The following is a 20659-nucleotide window of genomic DNA, read 5'->3' as shown; positions in this document are numbered from 1 at the left end:
GTGGGAGTGGGAGGTAATGAGCTACTTATGCTCTGGTGCTACAGGATCAAATCCTTTCCAGGCACTTGTGTGAATTTTAATCAACTCTGCATTCTCACTGAATCTGGATTTAACATGCATTAGACTGCAAAATCCAAAGATTGCGCAGGACATTGAAACATTATTCAGATATTATATCCTAAACCAAGAGCACATAAAACAGTTTAATCTATCTTGAGCTGCTGTCTCCTTGCGTAAGGTTGTTTAGGTGAAAAGCTGAGTAAACAAGGGATCAAGCTCGGTCAGGGGACTCCTACGACAAACTAAAATTACTGCATTTTCATGCATTTGATGAAGCTGAACAAAGTGAGGGAGACATGCTATCAAATCAGCATTAAAGAGCCTCATAGCATGATAAGATGTGTGACTCATGTTTCGCAGACAGCCAAATGCCACTGCAAGAGGGGTGTGAGGGAAACATGGATGCTTCTAACTCGACACGAACCGTCACATCAAAACAATGAACTGTTTCCTTTTTTAGCACTGCAGCCAGCGAGTCTCTCTCTCTCTCTCTCTCTCTCTCTCTCTCTAGCTCAGACTTGAATGTGACTTGTGCCCCTGCAGCACGGAGCTTTATAATGATGCCCAGCTTTAGGCTGTCCGACTCCCTTATGTTTACATGAGCAAAGATGTCAACATTTACAATCTATTTATGATCAAGGGCCATGCTTAACATGGGGTATTGTGACTTTCAATAATTATTTGAGAAAATTATCAACTTTGATACAGTATGATAACAATTTAGGAAATTAATAAATACATACAATTATAAATGCAATGATCAATTACTTCGCTAATCAAAATAACTATAGTGAGCAGAGCCCTATGATTTCTGTATGCAGAAAGTAGGACTGTACAATTCATCAAATTAAACCATTAAAACCAAATCCAGAAAAATTTTATCAGAGAAAACAAAATTTTGGGAAAAACAAAACATTTAATATGGCCCAGAAATTTAGTTAAATTAAACTTTTAATAAATTGTTAAATTTGATTTCATGAATTCAGAAAAAATGTAAAAATTAATTTGGGAAAAAGATAAAACATTTCATAAGGCCCTACAAATTAAAATGAATAAACTTCAAATTGTTGTTACGTTTCATTATTTCATAAATTAAGAAAAAATAAAAGGTATTTGTGAAAAAATAAAACCGATTTCCAAAAGTCTAAAAATACAGATGTAACCCTGGAAATAAATGTTATAGCTTTACTAATTTATTAAGATTTATTATCTTATACAAAGTTATACACCATATTGATATTAAATAGTACAAATTACTTATTATAAACAGTAAATATAAACAATAAAGTATGTTCTAACATTTAAATAATAAATATTTTATTCCAACTATTCTTTATCATATTTAAAATAATTTCAGATCATTTGCAGTTATCCATTTACATTATTGACTATTTATACACTTGAGACATTTGATAACATTTAATTGACTTTAATCTAGGTTCCCATATACTGTAACAAACAGCATTAATGCAACATGTTTAAAGTAGTGATAACCCAATATATCAGCCAAAATTGTTCCATTTTAATATTATTGGCCAAGGCTGATAAGATAACTTCCTGCAGTTTCAAATCTACCAACAACACTGTTTATAGGCTAGATAATAAACTTTTCATTTTGTTCACATCTTTTTTTATCGTTATGTCAGCCATCGGTCAACCTGCTCTTTAGACCTCTGCAACATATCAGTCAACCGACAAAGACTTTCAGATCCCAGAAGGGAGTAGAGAGTGACAGAGGATCAGTGTAGAGCGGACTGATGTTATCCAATACCAACACAAAACCGCAGGATTTGACTATCAATCACATCAGTTTGATGATTGAATGGTTAGAGCAGTTAAACTGCGGCATGACTGCGGCATCAGGGGCCTGTGTTGGCACCGCTGACTAAGGGAAGTGGGAAACACTTTAATAGCCTTATCTATGAGCACGACATCCACTGCACAGCAGCGATCTGACAGTCTTGCCTGGGGTTGTCTGAACACTACATACAGGGTGGGCGTAAGCGTTGCTATGGAAACTAACACCCTGTAGTTGCAAAGATGAGCATGGAGCTTGAACGGGGAGATCTATATTTCTACTCAAAACCTCTGCTGAAGGGTACGCATACATTTATACATGAAGCCACGCGCAGATACACGCGCTCGCAAACACTCACATGTATGCAAATTTGAGCACACGCTGCTAACTCTCAGCTAACAGATGCTCTTTTTTGCTAGGCATAAAAAAATTAGTATTTATAGTGTAAAAACACCATAACGAATGAGGCATATTTCACACTCATTAGTGGAAGTGGTCACAGTCTCTTGAGAATGCGTGATGTTTCTGGCCCTTTAAAGCCAGTGGCAGCACACTAACAACACCAGTGACAGAACCCAACACTGACCTAATGTCACTGTCAACCTGATATTCCTGCCAAACCACAACCACCATTTCAGAACACCCGTTGACTTTGGCATAATCAGAAAAGGGCAGCGTTACCAAGTTGACAGGGGCTAAAGCAGCAGAATACGGCTTCAAAGCAGCAGAACATGACTTCATATAGTTATGAAAAGGACTAACCACCAAACTCAAACCTGATTTAAACTTGTGCCGCCCAAACATAAGAACCATACTACATGTCGAAGTCCGTACAATACCTGCCAGGCCAAATCTCCTACACTGGAGAAAATGTTTTTGTGGAGTTAAAACAAAGATTGGAGCCTGGAGTACGTTTTGCAAGAAAATACTATTTCAGTCTTACTTCAAAGTTTCAAGTTTAATTTAGGGGGCTTTCACACCTGAGTGTTTGTTTCGGAACCTGGCGCGTTTTCTCCCGTGGTTTGGTTCGTTCAGGCATATGTGTGAACACGGCAATCGGATCCGCACTAAAACAATCGCTCCGAGAACGCCTGATCGAGGTGGTCTTGGCACGATTGCAAACAAACTTGGGGTTTGCTAAAGGTGGTTCAGAGCACGATTAAGATGTGTTGATGATAAAATGTTCTGCGGTTCTTCAGTGGGACTGACTAACGTCTTTTCACAAAGTATGTTTTGCCCCTGTCCATGACAATATGCAACAATTTGAAATGAATATTTCTCCATAAATATGGCTGTCCAAAAAACTGACCAGGTGAATGTAGCCATTATGTCACTATAATCTTTACATTGTTTTTAGCTTTTCTGTACATGTGTACAGAAGACCACATCTCCAAATTCAACAATTTGTCTCATACGGAAATAAATATCTGGATTTACTTTCAGCGTAGCTGTCCACTGCACATCAAGTGATACATATCTTGTATAAATTAGAAATATTAGGCGTTCTTTTTAGAGATTCCCGCCTCACCTCGTGCAGCATTTTGTCCAAATTATCTTGCAGCTCCATGAAGTATAGAGATGTAATCAGGCCCTTCTGGGATTTATCCAGACAGTCCCTGGCCAACTCCACCAACTGGTGCTGGATAAATCCCAGGACTCCGTCTCCCAGCGGTAGGGTGCTGTCTGGGGAAAAGTGCCTGATGACGTCCAGCAAACGCTCCTCCATCTGAGCGGTAGCCTGCACAGCAGAGAGAACGTTCAACACCTCAGATTTGTGGAGGAAAAACAGGTAATAATCTGTTCAGCGAGTTTGGCGGTACATACCTTTGGAAAACGCTCCTTATAGACATGGTTCATCATTATAATTTCATTATCAAAGGAGCCACCAGTTCGTCCAGGGCTAAAACAAGGAAAAGAACAGATGAAAACCTCCATCATGTAGATCAAAGGTTAAATACTTTATTGATAATCATTCCAGCTAGACCCCTTTTATTTCAAAAACCAATTGAGCGAGCGAATGTTTGAGGCGTGAAGCATTGTGGGTGGACATCTAAACCTCTGAATCCTGCAGAGATGTGAGCTAAAGGTGAGGCGTTGCACAGCAGCAGAGCAAAACCAACAGACTGCTGCCTCACAGAATGGGCGACATAAACAAAAACCTTCATCAGATTTTAGTTTTAGTTTCTACTTTCAATCGTCCTCTTGAATCTCAATTGGCCAGATGCAAATTTCAAACCCCAGTGTTCAATTACACCGTAGTGAAATTTCTTCTCTGACTCAGCCTCGAGGGAGGTTCTTTTGCAAAACAAAAAAATTCCTTTTGTTTTGATGGGGGGAAGCCTGGATATTCTTATTAGTCAGGAGTCCACTAATCTGACAGCAAGCCATGCAACATCACTGAAACAGATAGTTCACCCAAAAATGAAAACCCTGTCATTATTTACTCACCCTCACATCATTCCAAACCCATATGACTTTCTTTCTGGTCATTCTTTTCCATCCAATTATAATAAATGGGGGACTGAGGTTTTTAGAAGTCATATGGTAGCTTTGTGTTGGGTACAGACCATAATTAATCATTTATAAGTAACCAAATCTTCCAAACCAAATCAAGTCAAAGTGCGAATTTGTAATCGAAAATATCATTAATGCAGGATGAATAAGGCTGGATGTCAAGATTTTACTAAATAAGTCTGTTTATCACCAAAAACTTCTTATTTATTGGAAATGCATGGAAAAAAGCAGGAAAAAAAGTCTTGACATTTTGTCCTTTGTGCTCAGTGGAAGAAAGAAAGTCATATGGGTTTGGAACAAAATGAGTGAGTAAATAATAGGGTTGCAAAGGGGTGGAAAATTTCCGGTAAATTTCCGGAAAGTTTCCGGTAAATTTCCATGGGAAGTTAAGCTGGGGAATTTTGGAAATATTCCATATTAGAAACTTTCCATGGGAATAATGGGAATTATGGGAATTAATGGGAATTTAGGGGAACTAACTGGGAATTAATTGTAATGTAATACATATCAAAGCATAAATATAAACAGAAGTCCTATAATTTGCCGACATGTGTTATTCATATCAGACAAACATAGTGGAAGTAACTATAAAGTTTACTCTATTCTTCTCAGTTCACCGGCCACTTTCTTGCATTTATTTCGGGAGAAACTGATTAATTCACGTGCTGTAAATCCGACTGACAGGACAACATTGCGGCGCCCATCTCATGTTATAGTAAAGATTATTTATAAAGGTTTATAAACAACCAAACACACTCACTTACACGTATTTGAGAATCGGAATATCAGATAGGCTAGTTGATGACATGGTTAGCAAGTTTGTGAATATTTTGAATAAAAAAGGAAAAGCGATTAAATCGGAATCGGCTAAAATCAGTGTCGGCAGGTCAAACAACTCAATGAAAAATCGGAAATCGGAATTGGCCTAGAAAATTGTAATCGGTGCATCTCTATTTAGCATCTAACTTATCAGCTTGCTATCTACTAGATGAATACATTTGTATGTGATATTTGCAATTTAAACATTTATTAAATATATTTCCCCATAATATCATCAAAACATACTTCACTTTGTTTAGTCCACAGGCTCTAATGTGTGCCTTCAATAGTCTTGTGCTTCAAAAGGCTTCTGTACATGTGATGGAGGCATGCACAGTGCCAGTAGGGGGTGTGGTCTCTAGCCATGCAGTAAGCAGTGTGCTATGTGCATGTGATTGAGGAATGGCTTGGATATTCAAGTGTATTTGAATGGCATCTGTTTGTTTTAGTCAAGATTATGCTAAAATATACTTTCCTCAACTATATTTAAGTTCCCTATGAAGAGCCAACCTTCAACTTTGAAAATTCCCAGTTTATTCCCGTTTATTCCCATAAATTCCCGTTAATTCCCTTAAATTCCCATTAATTCCCATGGAAAGTTTCCATCTTTGAATATTCCCAGAATTTTGCAACCCTAGTAAATAATGACAGAACATTTGGGTGAAATCTTAAGAAAAAAAAAATATACAAAAAAAAGTGCATACAAAATTTATTTTCACTACACAGATTAGTCAGTGAAATTGTGCAAGCCAGACTCAAACCCTAATAGCCACCATGAACACCACAGCTCAATATGCCAGAGGATGCATGCTCACAACTAGATCACACTGAGCCGGATTCAAAAAACGTTTTTAACATTTTTCTTAACTGCTATTTTCTTCTTATTTTCTAACTTAAGAAAAAAGATAAGAATATTTAGTATTCCAAAAAACCTCTCTAAAGAATGTTCTCATCTTTTTTCTTAAGATTGTTCTTAAGAACAATCATTCGTAAATAACTTTTCTGGAGGGCCACAGCCCTGCAGAGTTTAGTTCCAACCCTGCTCCAACACACATACCTGGGGCGTTTCTCAATAGCAAATACGCAAAGTTCGGACTTGCGCCCTTGGTAGTTCGGACTTGCCAAGTACAAGAACAAACTCCCGAGGACGGGAGGACGCGAGTCCAGCAATTTTGCAAATGGTACAGAAGCGTTTTGAAAGCGTCACTCAGCTCGCTCTGGCTACTCTGGTTATCTCAGTACGTATATTTTAGTCACCAATAAGATTAAATATGTTATAAAACACCACTCTGCCTCTTTTCGTTTCATTTGAAAAATCTTAAACATTAATAGCCACACAAATGTGGTTCAGGCAACACGTATTGATTATCTTCTCTGAATGTATATTTAGAACAAAACAAAATATACAACAACCCTGCCTCTTTTCGTTTACATTTTAAAAATATTAAACATATTAATCACGATTTACCGGTCAATCTACGTTCCTACTCTCACCTATGGTCATGAGCTTTGGGTCATGACCGAAAGGACAAGATCCCGTATACAGGCGGCTGAAATGAGCTTTCTCCTCAGGGTGGCTGGGCGATCCCTTAGAGATAGGGTGAGAGATAGGGTGAGAAGCTCGGTCACTCGGGAGGAGCTCAGAGTAGAGCCGCTGCTCCTCCACATCGGGAGGGGTCAGCTGAGGTGGCTCGGGCATCTGTTCCGGATGCCTCCTGGACGCCTTCCCGGGAAGGTGTTCCGGGCGCGTCCCACTGGGAGGAGACCCCGGGGAAGACCTAGGACACACTGGAGAGACTATGTCTCCCGGCTGGCCTGGGAACGTCTCGGTGTCCCCCCGGAAGAGCTGGAGCAAGTGTCTAGGGAGAGGGAAGTCTGGGCATCTCTGCTTAGACTGCTGCCCCCGCGACCCGGCCCCGGATAAGCGGAAGAAGATGGATGGATGGATGGAATCACCCGTTAGATTTACACAAGACGAATTATATCTCATGTTTAACCACTACAGAAACATCAGAGCCAGCGGCAAACGTGAAATGGACAACCCGAGGTAAGGCTGTTCCAGACGGGGTTAATGAGCGCCCGGTGATCGCCTGGATCTCACAACTCCGAAAACGTCAGATCAAATTTCCAAATAGGCGCTCACTCTCTTTATTAATAAACCACAAATTTGAGCTTAAACAACTAGCCTACATTCTCGCCTGAAAAACTACATTAATACTAGATTTCGTGACACAATAAAAGTAGCATTTTTAAATTACATGGGTTTTCTCCTCTGCTACTGACGCTTGCTGGTTGGTGCGAGATGCATTCTGGGATACTTGGCTGACTCAAGTCACCTCTCAATGAATCCTCGATAAAAGGGGCGGAGCACGAACACATCCAGGGATTTGAACTGTACTTGGCTAGATGTGATCTTTGAATTGGAACAGTACTTGGGCAGCGACTGATGACATTTCACAAGTCCACAAGAACAGACAAGAACGCATATTGAGAAATGGCCCTGGAGTTTTCAAATAAGCCTGAAGGACTTGATTAACTGGATCAGGTGTGTTTAATTAGGGTTGAAGCTAAACTCTGCAGGGCTGTGGCCCTCCAGGAACTGAGTTTCACACCTTGGCTCCAACCAGTTTTAAATCCCCAAAGATAAGATGTTTAATGCATTTATGGGGTTGTTTAAAATATTAGGCATTACAACATTACACTAGCTACATATAATACATATTACTAGTTCCAGGAATGTCGACGATTACTCTGAAGTGACACCGATTGATCAGGAAAACATCACTAGAGTGATACAATGCATTAACTCTAGCTAGAACTAGCGTGGTAGCACACAGATACCGGACACTCTTGTTTACCTAAGGCTACGTGATCGGGGTCGTATAAACGGAGAGGGCCGCCCATCTTCATCAGTTATGCTCTCCGAACTTCGGAAGTGTTTGAACAGGAAATGAAGCTCGTCCTGTGTGGGTTGGTATGGAAGCTGGTGCAGTCGTTCTTGAGATGAGGAAGATGACTGCAAAACAACAAATGCATCGTCAAATACATGGCCACAATTAATATAAAACAGTCCCAAATTTACCGAAAACCATCCTTAAACCTATCAATAATTGTCTATCAATAATTGTCTAGGTATGTAGAAACATGAGGAAGTTTCAAAGAGCTGATTCATACAGGAACAATTCCTTCTCATTTGCTCTTTCACTATTAAAGGGTTTTAATGGAAAGTTCATCTGAAAATGAAAACTGTCACTATATGCGCACTCTCATGTTGTTTCAAACAAAAAGCTATTTATGTTAATTAAGCACATAATTGTAAGATTTGAATTGTAGATAAATGAAAGCCACATACTGAGACAGTTGAGCTGGGAGGGTTGGTCCCGTAACCTGAGGACGGAAGTGAAGCCAGAGACCACCGTCTCCCTTCCACTCTGTGGAGAGAAAAAGAGAATTTCAGGAGACAGAATGATACACTATCACTCAAAACTGGATGTGGGCGCTTAGACCACAACAAGTGATTCTCTCTCTCTTTATATATTAACACACATATATACACACACACACACACACACACATACATATAATATACATATACACACACATATATATATATATATATATATATATATATATATATATATATATATATACACACATATATACATACACACACACGCCACTTTATTATGTACACCTCGCAAGTACCGAGTTAGACCCCCTTATTCCTTCAGAACTGCCTTAATTCTTTGTGACATAGATTCAGCAAGATGCTGGAAACATTCCTCAGAGATTTTGGTCCATATTGACATGATAGCATCACGCAGTTGATGCAGATTTGTCGGCTCTACATCCATGATGTGAATCTCCCGTTCCACCACATCCCAAAGGTGCGCTATTGGATTGAGATCTGGTGTCTGTGGAAGCCATTTGAGTATAGTGAATTCATCATCATGTTCAAGAAACCAGTCTGTGATGATTTGAGCTTTGTGAGATGTCACGTTTTCTTGTTGGAAGTAGCCATCAGAAGATGGTACAGTGTGGTCATAAAGGGCTGGACATGGTCAGCAACAATACTCAGATAGGCTGTGGCATTAAAACAATGTTCAATGGGTACAAAGTGTGCCAAGAACATATCGCCCACACCAATACACCAGAAGCCTGAACCGTTGATACAAGGCAGGATGGATCCATGCTTTCATGTTGTTTACTCCAAATTCTGACCCTGCCATTGGAGTTGCAGCAGAAATCTAGACTGATCAGAGCAGGTCACGTTTTTCAGATCTTCTATTGTCCAACTTTGGTGAGCCAGTGCGATTGTAGCCTCAGTGTCCTGTTCTTAGCTGACAGGAGTGTCACCGGAGTGTCTTCTGCTGCTGTAAGTCATCTACGTCAAAGTATGACATGTTATGCATTCAAGAGGGATGCTCTTCTGCAGACCTCAGTTGCAACAAGTGGTTATTTGAGTTACTGTTGACTTTCTATCAGCTTCAAACCAGTCTGATCATTCTTCTCTGAACTCTGGCATCAACAAGACATTTTCACCGCTCACTGGATATTTACTCTTGTTCGGACCATTCTTTGTAAACCCTAGAGATGGTTGTGAGTGAAAATCCCAATAGATCAGCAGTTTCTGAAACACTCAGACTCAGCCCGTCTGGAACCAACAACCACGCCACGTTCAAAGTCACTTCAATCACCTTTCTTCCCAATTCTGATGCTCAGATTGAACATGTCTAAATGCATTGAGTTGCTGTCATGTGATTTGCTGATTAGATACTTGCGTTAACAAGCAGTTGAACAGGTGTACCTAATAATTAAATACATTTCAATTAAATATTTGATAGAATTTTCACAACTTTCCCAAGTGCATCCTTTTTTAAATGTCCATAAATGGAACAGTGTAGTATAAACCCAGCATAAGGAAAGACATGGTGATGCAAAGCAGCAATTAAAAAAAATTAAATAACAGGTAGTGTCTAAAGAGTACACAGTCACAGAAATACATAAGGTGATTAAGGTTTGGCCAGGTTATAGTGTGAAAAAGAGATTGGCTACCTGTCAGCTCGAGCCAGGTGGCTAAGAAGAAATAGAGGGATGAAGAGAGAGAAAATAGGCAACAGACTTAGTGAGGTCTACAATATAGAAAGATCCATGAGAATAAATGAGTCAACTCTATACAATATGAACCTGACACTAGTTGACAAAGCGGTAAATGCTGAAGAATATCAAGGATACTGATCCCGTCATCTATTTGAAGAAAAAGAAAAAAAAGAAAAAGTGCGCTTGTCTACCTGCGGGCGAAAGGGAAGTTGAGAGAGCAAACAGCAGTGGACACATTTCGTGGGCTGTCCAGAGGGCTGCTGGCAGCTGGAAGGGGAACAAGAGGAAATTTCAACAGAGCACACAGTGTTACGTAAGCTACAGGATTTGATAGACGTCAGATGACTTCAACAAATCACACACATTTATCTTCTTTTGTAACATAAAGTGTGTCTGGTTCACTGTATGGAGTTTAAAGTTGATGCGTGTAATTTTTTCAACATTTTGAAATATTTGCTCCAGCTTAATTCGTAGAGACAACTATAAGTCCTCCCCAACCCCCCCCCCAAAAAAGTTTAGACACAGTGGTGCAATCAAAACTCTGTTTGAACAGCCAGATATGGCAAAATTGACTCCACCAACGACAAATGTGTTTGGACGGGACTACATGTGTGTCTGTGTTAGGGAAACCAGACTGAAAAAACAGCCTTTGTTTGTGCAATCCTGTTTGGCCAAAATTACACAAAGATGTAACATTAAAATATAGTTGGTTAGCTATACTTAATGACTTAAAGTTAAATGTTATTCAGCTGATTCGTGAGCAGATCGTTCAGCAAATCATTCGGGAACCAATCGTTTAGTTGAATCAGGAACCAATCATTCAGTTGAATCAGGAACCAAGCATTCAGTTGGTTCGTGAAACAATCATTCAGTTGATTTGAGATTCTGATACTGATCTAGTTCTCGAGTTTAAGTCACTTAACTAAATGATCTGGTCATTGTGGGGGAAGATTATTACTGGAAAACTGTTAAAATGTTGGTCTTTTCCTTACACAAAGCTATCATGCAGCTTCAGAAGACAGAAATACTGTGTAAATTCATAAGAGTTCTGTTTTGGAGTTGATAGACAAGGTAACTAACAAACTGCTGTTGTGTAGAAAAGAGCTGCATGTAGGCTCTTAAAAAATATCCGTTGGGATCTGCAGAACAAAATAACAACATACAGGATCTGATTTTTCACATTTTAATTAATTTTTTGGGTGAACTATCCCTTTAACTAAAAGTAAACCCTTCAGCCGGGATAGTAAGAGACATGAGGGTGAAGGAGTGTACAGGCTTGTGTTACTCCAGCCACATGAACCACTCATTGGTGACAGGCCAGCTCAATGTCAGCTTTCCTAGTGCGAGTGTCATGTGTCGGCGAGTATTACCTGTGTGGGCGGACAGAGGAGACAGAGGGCGGGTGGGCGATGGCGTTCCAACACCAAGGCTCTTTCTATTACTGCTGCGACAGCTGCAACACACAAACAAGAGGAGAGAGGGATTATTAAAAACCTTTCATCATAATCCAACCCAGCTTTGATTGCCAACGGCAAAGTTAACGAAAGAAAGTGACAAAGGATTTAAAGGGTTAGTTCACCCAAAATTGAAAATTCTGTCAGTAATTGCTCACCCTCATGTTGTTCCAACCCCATAAGGTTTTCATTCATCTTCAGAACACAAATTAATATATTTTTGATGAAATCTGAGAGCTGGATCACTCACTTCATAGGCTGCTAGGTAATCGATATGCCATCCCATTAAAGTTAGTAAAGACATCGTTAAAATAGTCCAAGTGACTACGGTGGCTCAACCTTAAGTTTATCAAGCAACGAGAATACTTTTTGTGCGCAAAAACAAACAAAAATAACGACTTTATTCCACTATTCATTTTCTTCTGTTTGGGCATCTGAGTGAGTTCACGTAGTGTAACAGCGCAACGCTTCTGGGTTGTGCGTCAGAACGTAGGCTCACTATTGGCCAGCATCACACACATGACCAACGTTGGCCAATAGTGAGCCTACGTTCTGACGTACAACCCAGAAGCGCTGCGCTGTTACACAACGCAAAATTAAGGTTGACCCACTTGGACTATTTTAACGATGTCTTTACTAACTTTTCTGGGATGGCATATCGATTACCTAGCAGCCTATGAAGGAGTGATCCAGCTCTCAGATTGCATCAAAAATATCCTAATTCATGTTCCGAAGATGAACGAAAGTCTTACGGGGTTGGAACAACATGAGGGTGAGTAATTACTGAACTAGAATTTTCATTTTTGGGTGAACGAACCCTTTAAAGATCAGCACACCCTCCATAGTGTTACAATAATGTTGCTTTTTTGTGTTTAAGATTAAATCTATGAGTAATACTGAAACATCTGCACACTCTGGACATCAGAGGTGATGTCCTTCAACACAGCTGTCATTTCCATTAACGTTACCCTAAGGACTCAAGATGTGCATGTGATGTGTCACTTTCTCTCCCAACAGCTCTTGCAAAGTCATGCATTGCACCTTCATCTCGAGCTAGTCTGCAGCTACAGAGGTCTATCAATGCATATACATATATGCCACCATCGATAGCTCGAAATAAAGGTTTAGATAAAACCAAGCCAACAGTTTTCATAATCCTTGCTCTTATAGTGCGTCATACTTGATTAGACAGGCTACTACGACGCACACTGTTTTGAGACACAACAACAACATTCATGATTAACGTTATAGATCGACCAAGAAACGCCCAAAAGTTGTGCAAGTTCAAAGCTTTTCAATGTGTCATCTCGTATAATGTTGCATGTTACCTTTTGGATCGCTTGAGCATCGCGCCCGTAAAAAAATGAGCTTTGCTGCTGCCAGGCAACGCGCTCCAGGAACTTGGATCAGACATAATCGCACACGATCAGAGTGTCAACCACCGTCCAAGCAACACCGAGCAACAGAACCCGAAAGAAGAGTCCAACTCTTGACTGTATCATGTCGTGCGGGAGACTGCGTCTGACGCGCAGCGGTTCATCTCTGTTCTTTGTGTGGCAGGCACGCTGCTGTTTGCTTGCCTGGACTCGCCGTGCAACTTCGTAAAAGTTTAGACGTTCACATTCTGTTGAAAGCACCTTCCGATATCGTCTTGAGATAGCAACAAGTTAATTAATTACTTTCCAAAATGCGACTTGCATCGGATAACAGGAGCGGTCGAGCCCATGTTTGAGAGTAAGATGCTGTGTTGTTGAGGTTGTTTCAAGTGTTGATTGATTGCCGGGTGATACGCTTGGGATGTACCATCTCGCTGCGAAGAGGGGGAGTGGAGTCTAAGCCGAGGCTCTGACTAAAACGTCTCTGTTTTGACCGACTAACCGTTTTGTTATTTGTCGAAAAAAAAAATTGTTTCCATCTTTTAAATATATATTTTATTGACGTTTAATGAATAAGATAGAAGCAATAGGGAATCTGAAAGATGGTATGACCTAACGTAAACGTTTCACCAGTGACGTTAAATCCTCATGTGAGAGCTGGTCAAAATAATAGAGCGTCAAATTATATATAAGTCATTACATTACACATTTTAGGTAATATAATCTGAGGGTTCGTGAGGGGAACTTCAGGAGGTTGTTGTGAGTTTAATGAAAAGCTAATAATTAAATAAATAATTTAAAAAAACATAGGCCTAATAAAATAAATAATAAATGTGTTTAAAAGACAAAAGCCTTCCAAAGACAAATTAAGTACTTGGTGATAATTGAAAATAATAATTTATGTGTTTGACAGGAGTTGATTCAATATGCAGTGTTGAGAAAACACTCATTAAAGGTAAAAATATGTTTGTAAATCCATTAGTTCAAATGCTTTGTGGCCTCTCCATTTTCCGTGTAGACTAATTTTAGCCACCCGACTAGTGGCTGGGGTCTCTGTGTGCAATTTCACAAAACTAGAAGACTTTCTGAATGTATATAAGCGATGTGCTTTTTTTTTTAAAGGAAAGAAAACTGAAAACATGAAAAAGAAGGATTAGGGATAATCAATAAATGATGATTGATTTACTGCCATTGTGTGAATAATATAATCATGTATTGTAATCAATAAAAAAGTAACTGTAGTCTAATTACGAAGGTTTTAAAGTGTAATATAATTAATTACAAGTACTTCATTTTTGGAATCTGATTATGTAACACACATTTAACAGCTTTAAATAAAAGCTTTTTGTTCATCATTATTTTTATTTTGTCATAGAAATCTTCTAAATATATCATTTTTGCACGTTAAGATGCCTAGCTTAAGCATTTTTCCACCGACGGCAAATCTTCACGTGAGAGCTAGTCAAAATAGACCATCAAATTGGCTATATAATGTATATATGATTTAAAAAAATATGAATATAAATAAAAAATATGTAGACTATTATAACAAAACTTTTTATTATTATTTTTGACAAGCTATAGTTTTGGATAAACCATCTCAAACTGATAAATCAACTATTTTAAGTAAAAGTTAAAATGTTTAAATTACAAAAGTGGTTGAGTTTTATATGATGAAAAAGTATATCATTATATTCCATATATCATGTCATACTATTTTATTTTTTTGGTTTTTACATGTGATTTTGAATTATAATTAAAGGTATAGCGGAGGATTTTCTTTTTCCGGGTGGATCATCAAGACTATTGGTCCTCCTAAGTGTCAATCATTCTGGTGATATGTTTACGTAAGGCCGTCGTACGTGCTCGTGCACACGATTCACACGATGGCATGCGCTCAAAACACAGTTTTGAGCCTCAGTCGTGAAGTTTCTACTTGACAGGTAAAATTTGGCATGCTATTTGTAGAAATCCATTTAAAATCACTGCTAGTAAAAGTTAATGTAAGCTATTAGCTCGTGCATGCTCTCTCGTGCACACGTTTAATAGGCGTTCCCTCTCGGGAGCAGGTAGAGTGTTGCGCATGTGCATTTTTTCAAAAAGTGGAGAGGGCGGTTCTTTTCTAAAATTCGGGAAAATCCTCCGCTATACCTTTAAATAATACTCTCATACTACATAATATTGTCTTACTGAATGGGATTTTAAAAAGAAGATACATAGTATCAGCTAGTAGTCAGTCATGCGGGTGCAATGTGCATGGGCAAAACACATTTGGGGCTTTTGGTGTCCAAATGAATCATACACATATGACATGAGCTTTACATATAGATATGAGTATAAAAAAAATCAATAAGATGTGTTTTTCATGCTGACTAACTGGAGACAGTTCTGCCTCTCTAGACCGGCGCAGGTTTATGTAATGTTTTTGGCTTGTGAATCGGCTGTCTTACCTCCAGGGATGAAGGGATTGTAAAGGACTGCAGGGGCTGCCTGGACTGCATGGACTCAGGATGATGGGGCTCTGGCTGGGTGACAAACTGAAAAGCAAGACACGTTTACATGCATTAGCACTCTGACTAAGTGCATGTAGACTGTATTTCTGTTGGTGTTTCTTCATGCTTTGGGCAGCACTGCAAATTAAAGTGCTTAAGGGATTAATTAAGTGGAATCATGGTGCTGCAAAACATTACACATGAAAGAAAAAATAAATGCACAAATGAATGAATGAGATGAACAGAGACTTTGAAAAGGCCACGTTAAAGCTGCTGTTAGCGATTCTTTTAACATTATGCATAAAGTTTTCAGGGAAAAAAAGTATTATGTTCAACAAGGCATTTGATCAGGCTGTGCAACGATTAATCGTGGTTAATCGCATCCAAAATAAAAGTTTGTGTTTACATATGTGGATGTACTGTGCATAATTGTTTTGTATATATAAATACACACACATGCTTATGCTTACATATATTTAATAAATATTTTCATGTATATACTGTATAGATATTTATATATATAAATATTTTATGTATAAATAACAAATTTTTCTTAAATATATACATGCATGTGTGTGCATTTATATATACAAAATAATTATACAGTACACACACATATATTATGTAAACAAACTTTTATTTTGGATGCATTTTGCAATCTATTTATTTTCTACATTTATTTTGCAATTAAAATTAATTGTTGCGAAAAGTTATATATTCAGCATTACTCCAGTCTTCATTGTCACATGATCCGTCAGAAATATGCTGATTTGGTGCTCCTAAAACATGTCTTATTATTATCTAAGTTGAAATTTAGCTGTGCTGCTTAATATTTTTGAAGAAGCTGTTTTTTTGATAAAAGAACATTATTTATTTATATTAGAAATCTTTTGCAACATTAAATGTCTTTGATCAATTTAATATGTCCTTGCTGAGTAAAAATATGAATTCGTATTACTCCCAAACTTTTGAAAGGTAGTGTATCACTCAAATAGGTGTCCTGAGAAATCACATTTGTCTTTGTGACAGGTTTTGTAAACAGTAAAAGAAAAATCGGAGCGTGGCCTGGACTTTTTTAGCCAATCAGCAACCTTGGAAGTTCTTCTGTGTGCTGACATGTCTTTGGGGGTCTGGTTTTGGACAGACGCCGTGTGGATGAATAGATGAAAACAGTCTATTTTAGGGGTTGTTTACACGACACTGTTTTCAACTAAGGGGCCATTTACAGAACACCACTTTCAACTAAAAACAGGAAAAAAATGTATGCGTTTTGGAGTTCATTTACACGAAAGTGCACGTTTTTGAAAACACTACCATTATCGTCTCCGTCTAAACAACAAAAACGCAAATTTGTGAAAGCGGTGACGTCATGCGCATGTGTAGTACGTGTACAACTACTGGTCTAGCATGCATAATACAGCGGTTTTCGTTGTTTTTGCGGATACATGTGAACGACTTCATTTTGATAATGCTGTCATCTGTACGCAAAAGAAAAACTTTTCCGTTTTTAATATATTATTGTTGTGTAAACGTACCCTAAAAGCGTAAAACTTTTTATCCGTTTTGGCCATTCATTTATACGTCAACGGCGTTTTGGGGGCTGAATATGCAAACTTTTGAAAAAGGGTTTCAAAGTTTTTGAAAAGGATACCATTATCGTCTCCTAGTGATGGGAAGTTCGGATAATTTTACTGACTCTCTTGTTCGATCTCGTTCATCAAAATGAACGAATCTTTTTTCGAGTCATTTCGTTCATTTAAGTGGCTTTAAATGCTATACTTTTAAATGTTATCCTGAATTAAGAAATCATTATAATGCAGTCAAACATAATTTACAGGGAACATAAATAATTACTTTACCATCCGAGTCTTTCGTTCATTTGTCACGTGACAGACGCAATGAACGGATCGTTCATGAATGACCCATCATTACCGTCTCCGTGTAAACTACAAAAGCATGAATTTCTGACAATGGTGATGTCATGCGCGCATGTGTATTAAAAAGTGACATCGCCCACTACTGGCCTGGCAGCAGAATACAACGTTTTTAGTTGTTTTTGCGGATTTGTGTGAACGGGATCGTTTTGAAAACATTGTCGCCTGTACACGAAAAACACAAAGCAAAACGTTTTCAGTTTTTATCATTTCGTGTAAACATCGTTGAACCCATACTCGTACCAGTAGTCTGACAAAGGTTAGGATGTCAAACATCACTAACAGCATCTTTAAATAATTAATTATTTCCACAAGCAGCAGTTATCCGGATGGAAAATGTCAGGCAATGAGATGGAATGCATCATGTATGATGAACACACATGCCACATGATTCATCAGAGATCTAACAGCATATTAATTGGATTATTAGTAGGGTTCTAGCTATATAAAAGCATATCATCTCAAATGTCCACTGTTTTTGTCAACAGTTTTCAGTCTGGTCCTGCAGGCGGCAGGTGTTTTCCAGTGATAAAGTTCAGTAAATTACTTTAATGTGTGACCTTCAAAGTCATTTACTGTTTACTGCCACCATGAATTTCAGTTCCACAAAATGCATTAGTGGCATCAAGATAAGGCCATTAACTGCTGGAAGCACAATTTCTCATGTTTCCTTCATGCCATTCAATGTTGTCATCAGCTAAGTAGCCTAAAACACATTCAGGCTAACCCGACAGGTATTTACACGTCAGGCTGAATGGAGCAAATCAAAATAGACACGAGGCATGTTGTTAGCGGAAGCCAGTTTAGACAGGTATTGATTAGTGTGACCTTGATGAGGGTAATGTGCTGTTTTAGTACTGGCCGTTCTAAAATATTCCATTCTAGAAGTGCTCCGGTCAAACTTTGATGAACTTTGGTTTGTATAACAAATTTGTATTTTGGTGACCTAAAAGCTAACTGGAACGTTAAATATGTGTGACTGTACAAATAGGGCTGCCACCATCTGGCAGTCTGTATATTCTCACCGCAACAGATAGCAACGAGCGCTGTGGAAGTGTGAAGATGTTGTCATGGTGAAGAGAGAAAACTGGAGACGACCCAACTGTGAATACTACCCCCCTGTGCTCAACAATCTGATGTTATGCCGCTTTCAACCATTCTCTGTTTCATTTGCCTTCAAAATACGCAGTCTTCGATAAAACACACAATTCAAACAGCTTTGTATCTTCTCACAGATCCGATGCAGTGCTTTTGGAACCCAAAGCAGAAAATCCCTACAAATCAGCAGTAATCCTCAATCATATTTGGATATGCTTTTGCCGAAGGAAGGCTTCGGATGTGTGCTCCTACACACTGGGATTGAAAATGCAGTGGGTTGTGGGGTCGGCTATATTCACTCCAAGCCCAGAGTGGGAGGACAGGGTTGGAAAGCTGCAGTGATCATGTTGAAGGCAGGCAGAAGCAAGTGTCAGAAAAGCAGAAAAACATTGCAAGAACGATACGGATGCGATAAGGAGAGTGTCAGAACACTCAGACATGTGTTCTCACTAAAAAGCTCAATCATAGTAGGATCCTGTGATTATAGAGTTCAATATAGAAAGCACATCTGCAACCCTCTATTAAACGTGATGTGGAATGATTCCAATGAAAAGTCACTGTAGTGAAGACGATTCCATGTAATCTGACTAGAAGGCAATGGCAATGTACAATATTGTTAAATTTACTGTAAAAACCGTGGTTTCTAAAAATGACTAATTCAAATACGGTAACAACAAGTGGGCCTATCCATAGACCGCCAATACTTGTATAGAGAGTGCACAGTGCCATACAAACATATTAGGATGACGCAATAAACATTAACTAAACAACATACAATGTAACACCCTAAAAAATTAAATGCTAAGAAATATATAAGAATTTTTTTAAAATAAGATTAGATGTGAAGCATTATGCATCATACTGTTTTTCCATCTCATGAAAGTGTGTTTCTATACCACTAATTTTATTTCTCGTGCAATTTATTCGCCAAAAATAGTTTTTGCGCGCATATGATACGCAGTTTTCGCGTGCATGCACTTTATGGCGTGTAATACACACGCACTCCGCACCCCTAATCCTAACCAAGGGGTTTACAGTGCGTAGCATATGCATGCAAAAAAACATTTTTGGCGTATAAATGGCACGAGAAATAAAATTTGTGGTAAAGATACGCACTTTCATGAGATCGTGTTGGGTTTTCACTGTAAATTGTAAGGCGACTTGTATTTTTTCTTAATTTCTTTTTACTGTAAAAGTATTGAGTGTGTATATATATATATATATATATATATATATATATATATATATATATAAATATACATATATAAGTATATATTACTGTATATATATGTGTGTGTGTGTGTGTGTGTATAAGTATATACATTGTCATTTTATACAGTAATTTATAAATATATGTCGATGAACATACATTTTAAAGTATTTACTGTAAAGTTACATGTAATGTGCAATTAAATGTATTATAACTTTTCTTTTGTAAAGATATTACAGTTAATTAACCAGATAACAGTTTTACTGTAGAATTTTAAATTCCAAAAGTGTACAAACATAAAGCTGAAGAAGCCATGAACAAATAAACATAGGTTGTTGTTTATCACAGAACATTTAACTTAGACTTTTAGGTCTAAAAACACAATCCTTTCTGTGTGGTTGAATACTGCGCATGAAACAAAAGGAAATGTTTCTTGCTAAAAAACAAACAACAAACATTTAATCCATAATGGAGTATTTTAACCTTTAATGTAAACACATTTATCGCTTAATGTTGAATCGTAGTGTGTCCCATATATCCTACAGCGCAGTATTTTCTTCCGTACAGCAAACACTAAATGACATCGCGCGCCACAGATACTTCGCTACTTTTATTTGACTGTTTAATTTACATCAATATCGAACATCAAAAACACACAGAAATCGAAGAGAAATTATTAAACGTTTGATTATTTTTTTAAATTTCGCTGTTGTGGCTGTCGGCTCGTCTCTCACAACAGTTCCGAGAGGGGTTTCCCCCATCGCGAGTAAATAATTAATCACCAACATTTGAATAACGAAAAGA

The 20659-nt window shown here is 38.2% G+C and overlaps 1 protein-coding gene across 7 annotated transcripts in view; it reads right to left on the bottom strand.

Moving 5' to 3' along the window:
* mast3b (microtubule associated serine/threonine kinase 3b) overlaps positions 1–20659 on the bottom strand; it is a 39489-nt gene that overhangs the window by 18548 nt on the left and 282 nt on the right. For 2 of the 7 annotated variants that reach the window (XM_079858376.1, XM_079858370.1), the window contains exons 2-9: positions 15572–15658; positions 11662–11744; positions 10483–10558; positions 10247–10267; positions 8544–8622; positions 8050–8207; positions 3683–3758; positions 3387–3596 (exon numbers count right to left, since the gene is read on the bottom strand). In XM_079858376.1, the coding sequence (XP_079714502.1) occupies positions 3387–3596; positions 3683–3758; positions 8050–8207; positions 8544–8622; positions 10247–10267; positions 10483–10558; positions 11662–11744; positions 15572–15658 (790 nt within the window). Of the gene's footprint in view, positions 1–3386; positions 3597–3682; positions 3759–8049; positions 8208–8543; positions 8623–10246; positions 10268–10482; positions 10559–11661; positions 11745–13073; positions 13531–15571; positions 15659–20659 lie in introns of those variants that run through there. The other 5 variants (XM_079858372.1, XM_079858371.1, XM_079858374.1 and 2 more) reach the window with 5 other exon arrangements.

Source organism: Squalius cephalus (assembly GCF_949319135.1).
Source record: "Squalius cephalus genome assembly, chromosome: 22".
Taxonomy (NCBI): domain Eukaryota; kingdom Metazoa; phylum Chordata; class Actinopteri; order Cypriniformes; family Leuciscidae; genus Squalius; species Squalius cephalus.
The sequence above is the reverse complement of the archived record's forward strand: the minus strand, read 5'-3'. Positions and strand labels throughout refer to the sequence as shown.